Source organism: Centropristis striata, chromosome 13, assembly GCF_030273125.1.
Source record: "Centropristis striata isolate RG_2023a ecotype Rhode Island chromosome 13, C.striata_1.0, whole genome shotgun sequence".
Taxonomy (NCBI): Eukaryota; Metazoa; Chordata; class Actinopteri; order Perciformes; family Serranidae; genus Centropristis; species Centropristis striata.
Genome location: NC_081529.1, coordinates 11,495,574 through 11,508,632, shown reverse-complemented (window position 1 = coordinate 11,508,632; position 13,059 = coordinate 11,495,574). Strand labels below are relative to the sequence as shown.

Here is a 13,059-nt window from a genome sequence, read left to right as displayed (position 1 = left end):
GATAGTGTGCTGTCTAACCAAATGCCCAAGTACTTATAGACCGTGACCTGGTCCAGGGAAGTACCCTCGCTGGTGGTGATATTGAGGACAGGGGGGGGTTTAGCACCCTTACGACAGAACCACATGACCTTGGTTTTTGAGGTGTTTAGAGACAGTTTAAGGTGAGTGAAAGCCTGTTGGATGTGGAGGAAGCTATCTTGAAGTGTTTTGATTACAGTGTTGGAGGAAGGACCAGTGGCGTAGAGGATTGTGTCATCAGCATATAGGTGAATAAGTGAGTTACCAGAAGACAGAGGTATGTTGTTAATGTATATGGAGAACAGTGTAGGACCGAGTATGGAGCCTTGGGGGACACCCTTGGAAACTGGAAGAGGATGAGAGAGAAGGTATTCAAACCTCACCCGCTGTACCCGATGTGAAAGATAGTGAGAAAACCAGGACAGTGAGTGATTCGTGACCCCAATACTGCTCAGTCTATCTAAGAGGATGTTATGATCAACAGTATCAAAAGCTTTGGCAAGGTCAATGAATATTGCAGCACAGTGTTGTTTAGTGTCTAGCGCAGATGTGATGTCATTGAGAACCTTGAAGGTAGCTGTAACACAACTGTGACCAGAGCGAAAACCAGACTGCAACCCAGACAGTATACCATACATATCCAAATATCTAGTTAGCTGTTTGTTGACAAGCTTTTCAAATACTTTGGACACACAAGGCAAGATGGAGATGGGCCTGTAATTGTTTGGGTCAGCCTGATCACCACCCTTAAACAGAGGAGTCACAGTTGCTTCTTTCCAATCGGATGGAATCTCGGCCGTCTGGAGGGAGAGGTTAAAGATGTCTGTCAAGGGAGTTGCAATGATGGGGGCAGCAATCTTGATAAAGAATGCAGCAAGCTCATCAGACCCAGCTGGTTTTTTGGGGTCCAGTGAGGTTAATTCTTGCAAGACCTCTCCCACCAAGAAGGGCCGAAGGGAAAAACTGTGAGGGGGAACAGAGAGGTCAGGAGCATAACCAGGAGTGGTTACCAAGGGCTGAGGGGTTGGGCTTAAGGGCAAGGGGGTCTTAGAAATGCAGGAGGGGTTTGAAGAATCAAAAACAAAACCAGACTTAATAAAGTGCTGATTAAAAATATCAGCCATGGAGCTCTTATCTGAAACAATGAGATCATCCACTTTAAGTGACAATGGTCGAGTCGGGGGTTTGTTCTCTAGTTTTCTGACTGTTTTCCAAAAAGTACTGGGGTTGGAGCTAGATAATGTGAATTGATCAATGAAGTAGCCAGCTTTGGCCCGTCGCACCGCTTGTGTGGCCTTATTCCGGAGCTGGCGAAACAAAAGGCTGTCAGCGGAAGACCCAGATAGGCGTGCTTTCCGCCAGGCGGCGTTTTTATGATGAAGCAACATTGCCAGATCACGGTTAAGCCAGGGACTGTAGCGGTTTTTTATCCGTAGTGTTTTAATTGGGGCATGCTTGTTTATCACGGCTCTAAAAAGCTCTCTGAACATCAACCAGGCATCGTTCACGGTGGGGATCAGGCTGACTCTATCCCAGTGTACATATGCCTCAGCTCTGAGTTGGCCCCTATTTCCCCTTATGCCAGTATTACGTATTTTTAGAAGTGATTTTGAATCTTAAACTTGTGAAATAAAAATAATATTTTTGTACCTGGAACACTGTCTGTTGCTTATAGGTTAACGAACCTGAGTGCCTTAACTTATATATTCTATTCTATTTCAATTCCCTGGGTGAAACTCCCAGGGTGGCGTTGTCTGGTTTCTTTGTACTCACGACTGATTGACTTACACCTAGAGCGCCGCTCGCCACACGAGGATCATCAGTAATCAGTGTGTAGACACGACTGAGGGCGATGCAGATAACTTAAGACAAATAAATTCATTTTTAAAATTCTATTAAACATGGTAATACCTTATTCTAGACAACACTGTGGGTTACAAGTTCATTCCTTGGGCACTTAGTAAAGAGTCCAGCATGTCAAAAGTGTCTTTGTAGTCAGTGTGTTGGCCGTTGGAGGTCAGCATGCCGTTGGTTCCGCTGTGGCCGTGGTGCTGCATCATCCTCTGGCCGCTCTCCGACGCGTAGTGGGCCGAGCTCAGGCCTCCCTTGGAGCTGCGGCCGCTCTTGGACGAGTGGTGGTGGTGGTTGTGGTTCCCGGCGTCAGAGTGAGGCCTCTTGCGGGACGAGCCGGAGGAGCCCACGTCCGGAGCTCATATAGATAAGGAGGCGTTCTCTATTGTCCCTCTGCCGTTCCCGCTGAGGGAGTAGGCGTGCGAGTGGTCGTGTTTGGAGTGGCGGTGGCCGCCGTGCTCTTTGTGCTTGTCCTTCCCGGGCAGAGTCCCGCCCTGCTCCGAGCCGCCGTGGCGCTCAGACGACACTTTGATTCTCATCTAGAGCTCCTCGCTGGTGGCGGAGCCGTTCTCGGCATAAGAAGGAGGGAGCCGAGACTTCTTGGAGCTGCTCTTCTCTCTCCGGCCGTCGCCCGACTGGCCGGCCTGCTGCGGCTGCGAGCGTTTCTTATGTTGGTGAACCGGAGGAGGAGGAGTGTACAAGTCCGAGCCCGGCTCCTCTTTTATACCTTCTGCGAGGCCAGGTCCACCGCGTGTTTCTCTCTGTACTTTTCCAAAGTCAAGACTTTCTGCGGCCGTGAAAAAGCGGCGGCGTTCGTACTGAGCTGCTGGTGTTTACTGCGCGACCCGCCGGCAGCTTTCGTGTGTTCGTGTATGACCACCGTGAAGTCTGAGAGGTGAGGCTCGGAGAAGTGGTCGTAGCCGCAGCTCTTGGACTGGTCGCTGAGCGGCTGGTAGGAGGCGTAGGAGGCTGCGATGTTGTAATGGGAGGAGATATCTGAGGAGTCTGAGGAGGTGGAGGGGAAGAAGGAGTTGGTGACACCAGGAAGGCCATCTAAGGACGTCCCCTGGAAGGCACTGTCCACTGTGGGGCCCTCTGTCTTTGGCTTCTTAGCTGCTTGAATAGCCCTCCAGTTTCGTATCCTCTTCAGTTTGCTGGGCGTGTTCTTGCTCGCACTAGCTGGGAACACCTCATCTGTGTGTGGATGATCAACTGTTATTTCAAAACCCAGCGGGTCCCCGGTGCACCGCCATTACGCTCCCACGGCCAAGCAGATGCACATGCAAGATTATTTATTATCACGCTTTATTCCCCCTCATGTCATTCAGCCACACACATCCACTGATTTTATGGGCAATAAACAAGCTTCTGCGGGTCTCTCGCCGGCTCCGCTGTCCCCCAGCTCGTAGCGAGATCACCAGCGTTACGGTAGCGGGGCTATTAGAGGGGCTATTAGCGGGGCTAGTGTTGGGGCTATTAGCAGCGCTAGTAGGTAAATTAACAGATTAGACTTTTCCCAAATCCTGTCGGAAGCAAGGCTAAAACATCCTTTTTCGTGGTGAAACAGGAGTGTAAAGTAAAACGTTGTTGTTCTTTTAAAATCATCTTTCGCTCTAAACTATTTAAAACACCATCTACAGCTAAAGAGAGTTTCGCGTCTGCTGCAGCCATGTTGGATCCGTAAGAAAACTACAAAACTACAAGCTTCTGTCTGCCGAGTAGTACGCGTCATCGTCTTGCCGTCCCTCCCCGTTCTGTGATTGGATCCCTAAAACAGGGCTAAGAAACCGGTTCGAAATGAAATAAGAGCGCGCAAGGCAGTATGGGTATACCCATGCTACATAAAACCCCAAAACAGCCCAAAATCACTTTTTTCATGTTTAAACGTGTTTTTACAAGAACGGGCGGCTGCGACTTCCGACTCATTTTGATGGAGCGCGTCACATTTCGTTTTTTTTATACCTGGACAATTATTTCAGCAGAGAGTTTGTCTGCTTTGTGAGGAAGTGATCATTTCACTGAGACATTTTTTACATGTTTAATGGTTTTTGATATTAACACATTAGAGCCATTTTTTTATGAATTTATTCCCAACAACACCAAAAAAAGATGAATTCAATTAAATATATTAAATAAAATTCATTTTCAGGATCTAGCAGCCCAGAGGAAAAGAGGACTGCAGGTTTTTGTACAGCTGCTCAACCAACTCCAGTCACTGTGGCTCTCGAGCACAATAATAAACAGCAGAATCTTCAGTCTTCAGACTGTTCATTTGCAGATACAGCTGCTGTCTGCTGTTGTCTCTGGAGATGGTAAACCGCCCTCTGACTGACTGAGAGTAGAACTGGCTGCTACCACCACTGTTGATATAAGCGATCCACTCCAGTCCTTTTCCAGGAGCCTGTCTGACCCAGTTCATTTCGAAGCTGCTGAATGTGAATCCAGAGTTTGTACAGGTCAATCTGTGAGATCCTCCTGGACTTTTAACTGCTGGTTCAGATTCTGTCAGAGTCTGACCATCAACACCTGTCAGCACAAAAAAAATTGAAATATTGCAGATACACAAATACAAAACAGGTAATATTAACATCAGTGGAAATGTTAACCTGCCCAGCAGACAGTTAGAAGCAACAGTCCTGTCCTATAGTACATCATGTCTCAAGACCCATTTTTATTCCTTGGCTTTTTAACACTGCGTGAGTTTTGTGGTCCTCTGTGCCTTTTATTTATTTTATTTATTTTACTACTTTTAACTACATCTTATATTTTATTTTACTATGTTTATCTGTTTGATTGTATTGTTTTATTTATGGCATCATTTTAGATTTATACACTTATTATTTATTGCTGATTGGTATATGGAATTGTTTGTTTTATTGTTGATTTTATGTACAGCACTTTGGAGACGTTTGTGTTGTTTAAATGTGCTATACAAATAAAGGGGATTGGATTGGATTGGATTGGATGTTAAACTGTGTGTCCACTGTCCTCTGTCCTCCTCTCTGCAGTCAGATAAGTAGAGGTGGAAGACATCTGAGTTTTGCATTGACTCCTCTTCACAGGAAGGATACAACTGGAATAGATATGTTTTTCAACCCATTGTTTAGTGAATGTACAGGATAATTTGACTGCTGTATAATGTTAACACAAACATCGTATCAACAATCAATACTATCTATTTATGTTTAAACTCAACAGCTGTTCCATTGCACAGGGATAATACTTCTGATTGGGAATCTAATGGAACCCAAAATAAGTAGATTAGGTTTGGCAATACATGTTTCATTTAGTAATAGTGAAATTTGAATATGTATGTATATTCTAATGACTAGCTGTCCAGAATGTATCCCTCCTGAAGCCCAATGTCACTTCGGATTGGTTCCAGTCCTCTGTGACCTTGAGAATACACCATGGAGGAAATTGCAGCAACTTGAATGCTCTCTCAACATCACCTGTACTCTGCCCTACAGAGTCTAACTGCAGTAACTACACAAAAGGTAAAACTTAGAAAAACTGCTTTAAAGTTTTTTTAACGTTTTTTAACTGGCCAGCCAAATGGGTTATATGTAGATAAGTGATATGACAATTATTTCTACATGTATTGATGATGTAATTTTTATGCTCAAAAATCATGATGATTTATTTGACCTTTGACCCTAAAAATGTAGTTACTGTAGTCTGGTTTTGCTGTAAAAGGTTCTAATAGCAATGATAAACAGAGTTCAGTAACTACAATGTTGTTGACTTCTTTCAGCTTTTGTTTTTAATTTTCAGTGAATAAACATTTTCAAATTGATTTTGTTATCAGTGTAATTAAATGTGTTTAACAACTCTATTCAAAGATTTGCATATTTTAAACTTAATATTATAAAGAAATATTATATTTGAGTCTCAATATAATTTTATCTCACTTTTTCACTTCATCACTATCTAAATAATAATTTCCCTTTCAAATAAACATATAATTTCTATTATTGTTATGTTTAAATTAGTATATATATCCAAAGCAGACCGTGGTAAGTGCAATTACTGCTTGTTTTGAGTTGGATGTTGTGGTTTTTATATAATTATTTCTCTGAAATAAAGCAAAATTGAAATCTAAAACTTTGTCACAAGATAAAACAGACATCAAGGGGTTCATTTTTAGTTATAACTCAACTTTGACCAAAAATGTAGTTACTGCAGTTAGACTTGGTAGGGCAGTACTGCCCTCTCTTGTAGTCTAGACGGAATTGTCCAAAAAGTGAAAGTGAGGAGCATTTATGGGTACAAGTCAGGAACCGACCTACTTTACATATATACAAGGGTGCTGAATCCAAAACAACTGGTTCCCAAGCGAAATTTTGAGTTTTTGACCTTCTCATTATCTCTGCATATCAAAATGGCCGCCAAATTGCCCATCTTGCTCAGTCGTTGGACCATTTTCCCCTAGTTTTTTGTAAGTAGGCAATCAAAGATGAGGAATTTAAGTTTCTAGATCTATAGTCTAGAGTCAGAGTATGGATGTAGTGGAGGCTCAGTGCCTTTTTTTGTATATATATATATATATATATATATATATGCAAAATACCAACTTTTAACTTTTTTTTTTAATTAAGCATTATTTGTGTCAATTTTTAAGGCCGATATAAATATTCAATCAATATCACTTTAAAATGTTCCCAGTGTATATGTGATATGTGTTGTATTCTATATTACATAATAACTAAGAGAAACACCATTGCAAGTTGTCTGAGATTTCATTTTTTAATGCAAACAAAGCATTTATGCTCTTAATTCAAACATCAACAACACGTGAATAGGGAAAAAAACACCATGAAACTTCCCTTGAACAGTTCTACAGATTACATCTTGCTTGGGGACTACAATTCCACATTTAAACAAGGACATTGGTCATCACTCTGACATGCACACATTGCAGTGTGTAACATCCCCCGATCTTCGGCATTTGCACTGGCGTGTTGTGCATTGATTTTTACAGCCACACAGGATCATTTCCAGGCAACTTTCAGGTATTGGATTCTGTGACATAAGAATGGGCTGTAGTCCTGAATTGCCATGTTTCCATCCCATATCCAAGGGTGAAGGAAGCTCAGGTGTGGCATAGTGAGCATTTCTCCAAACCATTGCCTGGTAGTGTACTTTCAGCAGATGGAAGTGGAGCACATCACTTGTCGGCGGCATTGCTTCTGGTTTACCTATCCTGGAGAAAAGTATATGCCTTGCTGCATCAACAGTCTATTTTATGCACATAATATATTCTGCAGACAAAAGCCTCTGAAGATCTTTGAGTCTCCTCCGTGAGATCACCAACACCGCGGTTGCTCAGCAATTGATGGTGCATTTTCAAGACTTTCCACGATGTACTTTTGGTGTGACTTGCAATGTATGATGTGGTATCACAACCAGTTAGTGCATGAAATGCTACAAGGCTTGGTGCTGAATCCTTTGGCAGTTTGTTAAAAACAGCATCAATGGGTATATATTGCGGCTTCCTTGTGGTACCAGACAACAGCAGTTTTTTACATGCTACGTGCAGGAAATGGGAAACCAGAATCACAAGCACATCAGTGTCTCTAGATGTCTTTTGCAAACGTTCTAATTTGCTTTTGTCAGTGAAGTGGGCATAGCACATTTTATGCCATACAACACTCTAATATTATACTAATATGTATACTATATTAGTAGTATCTCCATTATAATGCAAACTACAACCACTAATACTGGCAGTATTACTACTTCTATGCTAATATTAATTTTAAAAAAACCCATTGCTATTGCTATCTATTATTACTATTATTGTCATTATTATCATCATCATTATTATTATATAGGCTACAACTACAATCCTAATAAAACATACTAATTCAGTACCAAACCGACTGATATTTCAAAATGTAGCTACATTCAAATTTAGTTCCTTCTGTCAACAAAAGTTTCAAATACATTCATTTCTATCAATATTTATCTCTAACATCTCCTCCAAAGCTGCCTGTCATAGTCAACAGTCAACAATAGTCAACAGATGGCGACATTTTACATCCATTAAAATAACATTAGCCAAATTCCTGTGTGGTGATAGCCAGTGTGGTGATAATATAGATTATAAACTTTAGCCGAAATACGACCAACAACTGATAAATTTACCACACTTATTTTTAACAATAAACAATAAACAATAAATTTACCACTGCCTTTCAACAGTGGTGCATGCATATAGACAAAGGTGTTAACAAGACATTTAATAAATGGTACGGGCTGCTGGAAAATGACTTTCATCTACAGACCACAGTCCACATCTAGACTCCAGCAAAATAGACTGGAGGAGCATCTCTCCTCCTACCTTTGAAGTAGCAGCAGCAGCTGTGCTGAGCATGGAGCTTTAGTGCTTGCTTAAGCTACTAAGTTTTACATTCTTACTAGTGCTGGGCCGTTAACATCATTAACAGCGTTAACGGACATTAACGGCGTTAAAAAAAACAACACGAGTGTATTTTTGATAATTCCTTACTCCAAATCTAGCCCTGTGGCAGCAGTCACTCCCCAGCATCCATTGCCCTATGATAGCTCGTTAGCTAGCTGGCAAGAGAGTAGGGGGATTTATGCTATTTGGGGTGGAATTATGAGAAATAAACTTGTATCAACAGAGGTGGTAATCTTTAGGGGACAACTGGGGAAAAACTAGCTAGCTGTTTTTTCCCGCCAAAACTGTTAGCTAGTTTTCTCCCAGTTGCTAGCCATCTCAATATCATTGAAATACACAATTTTGATGCACGAGGGTTGAAAAATTATCATTTTGGATAAATAGGGTTAACAAGTTAAATCAATAACTAAGGAATATTGACATTGTTTTTCTAAAAAAATAAAAAGAAACAGGAAACTGGGGCAAAGGGTCCTCAGAGATGGGACTGACCATGCTATGTCCTGATATAAATATTCAACCTGGGAAGTTTCATGGTGGTCTCTTTTTGAATATTTTTCCCTATTCACCTGGGTTTTCCTGTCTTAGAATTTAAAGAACAAATGTTTAATTTGCATAAAAACTTTCTTTGTTATCATGTAATATGGTGTACATCATATGTCATATCAGCAGGGGAAATTTCAGAGTAACATTTATTGAATATTTATGTCCACCTTAAAAATGACATATAATGCTTAATTCCACCTTAGAAGTTGTACATTTGGATGTATGTACATAAAAAAGGCAGTGAGCCTCCACTATATCCTTGCTCTGACCCTTGACTATCGATCTAGAAACTTAATTTCCTCATCTTGATTGCCTACTTACAAAAAAACGAAGGGGAAATGGTCCAATGACTGTACAAGATGGGCAATTTGGAGGCCATTTTAATATGCAAATTAGAAGGTCAAGAACTCAAAATTTCGCTTGGGAACCATTTTTAAAAAAATTAAATACGAATTTCAGTCGTACATAGTCAGATTTATGTCCATTAGGTCACCATTTGTACAAAGACAAATGAAGGAAATCTACTCACTGGAGTAAATTATACCAGCATGTACTACGTGTTTGTGCAGAACCCTGCAGGAAAACAAATTATCTGAATTGAATTCCATGGCCCTCCCAAAGATGTGCCTGTTTTAATATCAGAAAGTATTGAGCCATTCCAGTTTTGTGTATATTTGAGAAATCATTGAAGCAGAGTGATAGGGGAGAATATATATTGATATCTTTAAAAGTAATATTTTTAAAGGATCCTGTTCAGAGGAATTGTGGTCATAAATAATTAAAACTATCTTTTTAAAATACATGATTCAGAACAAATAATACTGAGAGAAGTGAATGTTTTTCGTGTTGGTAGTAAAAAGAGGAAGTAGTTTTTGTTTGACGCTGCTGTTATTGTCTCTTACTGTGTGTCTGGCACAGTAATACACTGCTGTGTCCTCAGTCTTCAGACTGTTCATCTGCAGATAGAGTTTACTGCTGGAGTCATCTCTGGAGATGGTGAATCTACCCTGGACTGACTGGGAGTAGTAGATAGAAGAACTGCCTGTGTGGATGAAAGCAATCCACTCCAGTCCTTTACCAGGAGCCTGTCTGACCCAGTTCATAGGGTAGCTGGTGAATGTGAATCCAGAGGTTGCACAGGTCAATCTGTGAGATCCTCCAGGACTTTTAACTGCTGGTTCAGATTCTGTCAGAGTCTGACCATCAACACCTGTCAGCACAAAAAGAAAAATTTAAATATTGCAGATACACAAATAGAACACACAGAATATTAACATCAGTGAAACTGTTCACCTGCCCAGCAGACAGTTAGAAGCAGCAGTCCTGTCCTATAGTCCATCATGTTAAACTGTGTGTCCACTGTCCTCTGTCCTCATCTCTGCAGTCAGATAAGTAGAGGTGGAAGACATCTGAGTTTTGCATTGACTCCTCCTTTCTCATTGAGTGTATTCCATTCAATCTCTCCACAAAACTAATTTAATCCTTTCACTTTCTTCTAACTCATTCATGTTTTCAAACTCAGGTTATTATAACATTACATTATAAAGCTTATTTAACTGTAAAGTAATTTCATCTGTGGATAATTACCCAATTCAACATACACACAACACAGTTTTGCTACTGTTTGTAAATTAAAGCTTATTAAATGTTATTATGATTATACTGGTTTCAGGTCATTTAATATGAAAATCTAGCGAAAATACCCTTATTGGTAAAAAATAAAAATAAAAACACCTCATGTCTCCTGAAATTATTTTTCTTTGAAGTTTGAAGATTTGTGTCACGTGGCTTGTAACTTCTGCTGTTTGGAATATTTCTTGTATTATTAGACCAAAAATGTATTTTTAAACAATTAAATGTCAAAACAACAAGTTCAACTTTTGAAGACATTATAGGTTAAATGATTATATTATTTGGGGGTGTCCCGGTGGCTCACACTGGTAGAGCGCTTACCACTAAGGCTGAGTGACTGACTTGCTGCGGCGGAGCCGGGTTCGAATCCGGCCTGAGCTCCCTTTGCCGCATGTCTTCCCCTCTATCACCCCCTTTCACTCTATCACTTTCAATAAAGCATAAAAAATGCCAAAAAAATAATCTTAAAAAAAAAAAAAATGATTATATCATTTGTAAAGTGTAATATTTATCAATGGTTTCTTGGTGATTGCAGCCTAAAAGCATTTCAAGAGATGGAACAGTGAGCTGGTGTTGAAGTCATTAGTGGTCTGAGGGCTCCTCCTCTGGTGGCTTCATGTTACAAGTGTTCAGGCACTGAGGGGTTTTTGTTCAGCTCTACTGATGCTTTGTGTCACTGTGGCTCTCTGGCACAGTAATACACAGCAGTGTCTTCAGGCTACACATTCTGTCTGTTTAGAGTCACTGCGTTGCTGGAAGAGTCGAGGCTGATACTGAACTTGTTCTTCAGTGAATCTTTGTAAACAGCAGTGCATCCAGTACAGTGATATCCAATCCACTCCAGTCCTTTCCCTGCGGGTGTGTGTGTGTGTGTGTGTGTGTGTTTAGAGACATTCTCTCCTTCTTGTCATCTGACTTCTTATCTTCTACTGCCACCTGTTGGTTCTTGTGAGAATAACTAGTTTGAGGTTTTTGTAGAGCCTCTCTGCTCTACGTCATGCTGTTGCTATTATCTCTGGTGACTTCTATTCGTCCTTGCATGCTGCTGGCATAATCTGTTTTACTTGCATCGCTGTAAACACGGCCGATCCACTCCAGAGCTTTTCCTGCAGGTTGTCTGATCCAGTGCATGCTGCAGCAGCTAAATGTGAAGCCAGATCCCCTGCAGGAGAGACTGAGAGTCTCCCCGGGCTTTTTCACGACTGAACTGGAAGGAATGGACTCCATGCTCTGACCTGTACAACCTGATGAGATGAAAGGAGAGAGGAACCACAGAAGAAAGTGAGACAGTCATGTGGGAAGTTTTCTGGTATCACTGAGCGACCATCAGTCCATGTTGTCTGATCAAAGATCAAACAGCAGTCAGCAGGAGAACTCACAGGGCAGAGAGAGAGCAACCAGCAGAAGAGTGAGTGTGTTGATCATCCTGAGGCTGGAGATGTGACCTCTGATGCTCCACACAAAGTACAAGAGCAGTCAGCAGGACACAAGTACACTGCACACACTGAACATTTGCATCAGCACATCATGGGGAGGGAGGGGCTCCTGAAGCATATTGTTTATATTTGTTTATAAAAAATAATTATATTTCCATGGAGCATGCACCAGCACAATCTGAAATGATAATTTTTTTCTTTTTGCATGCATTTCGAAAATATAGTTATTCGTTATCATATTATTAGTTTAACGTTTCTTTGATGGATTTGTTAATCTAAAATTTAACTCAAATGAGTTTCATGATGGCTTCACCTTTTTTTTGTCCTTTTTAACTTGTGTTTGGATTTAAATCAGTTTAACACAGAAATCTTAAAATTTTGAAGAAAAAAATTACTATAATTGTATTGATTTATGTGTTCGTATTTAGTTCATTTTCACTGCACACACCAGTGAGGATTATTTGAATAAATACTTGAGATTTCAGCAGCTGGTTGAAGAGTTTTTTTTTTTTTTAAGGTTTTAGGATTCAAATTGTGTCCGTTTGAAGCAACAGACAATCAGAAGATCAACTAGTTCAGAACTACAACTATTGTGACAAGATGCAGAATTATAGTTGTGTAGTTCAGGAACATTTTTCTTGTTTTTTTTTTTCTTCTATCAATTAATGTACATGAAAGTGTTCCTCTATATCACAATATATCACAAAGAACTGTAGACAGGTTGAACAGTACAGTTAGTTTCCAGATGAAAAACAGTTCAAACCTCCATTTATTCTCCCAATCCAGTCTTTGCAGTACTCTGTAAGCTAGAAACAGTAAAAAGGCTTGTAAACTAAATGTTGGAGAATTTGAAAGTTAATTTAAATACACAAGTGTTCCAATGAGGAGGTATTTTAAATAAAGCTCTGTTATGAGTGTTTGTTCATCTGCAGATAAACCTGAAAGTCAAGTCAAGTAGAATATGATCTGATTTCTATTATGGCCAACTTATTCCTCTCCATGAATAGATGCAGCTACATTTTCTTTATATTCAGAAACAGTTTGCATCAAACTCTCAATAATCTCTGATTTCAAGATATTTTCTGCTGTTAAAACACAACAATGATCTTTGTATTAGCAGCCCAGTGAGGAGGAACAAAGACAGAAACGGTTATA

General features: G+C 40.3%; 1 pseudogene and 3 gene segments (V, D, J or C); all 4 read right to left on the bottom strand.

The window, feature by feature from the left end:
* Positions 1–1,952: 1,952 nt before the first annotated feature.
* LOC131982998 (cyclin-T2-like) lies at positions 1,953–3,115 on the bottom strand (annotated as a pseudogene).
* A 903-nt stretch (positions 3,116–4,018) lies between these two features.
* LOC131982843 (Ig heavy chain V region 914-like) lies at positions 4,019–4,524 on the bottom strand. The segment is given in 2 exon segments: positions 4,019–4,395; positions 4,476–4,524. Coding segments are annotated over 2 exon segments (363 nt in total).
* Positions 4,525–9,642: 5,118 nt separating this feature from the next.
* On the bottom strand, positions 9,643–10,178 carry LOC131982997 (immunoglobulin heavy variable 3-48-like). The segment is given in 2 exon segments: positions 9,643–10,046; positions 10,130–10,178. Coding segments are annotated over 2 exon segments (453 nt in total).
* A 1,008-nt stretch (positions 10,179–11,186) lies between these two features.
* On the bottom strand, positions 11,187–11,893 carry LOC131982883 (Ig heavy chain V region 3-like). The segment is given in 3 exon segments: positions 11,187–11,220; positions 11,463–11,712; positions 11,848–11,893. Coding segments are annotated over 3 exon segments (330 nt in total).
* Positions 11,894–13,059: the final 1,166 nt, after the last annotated feature.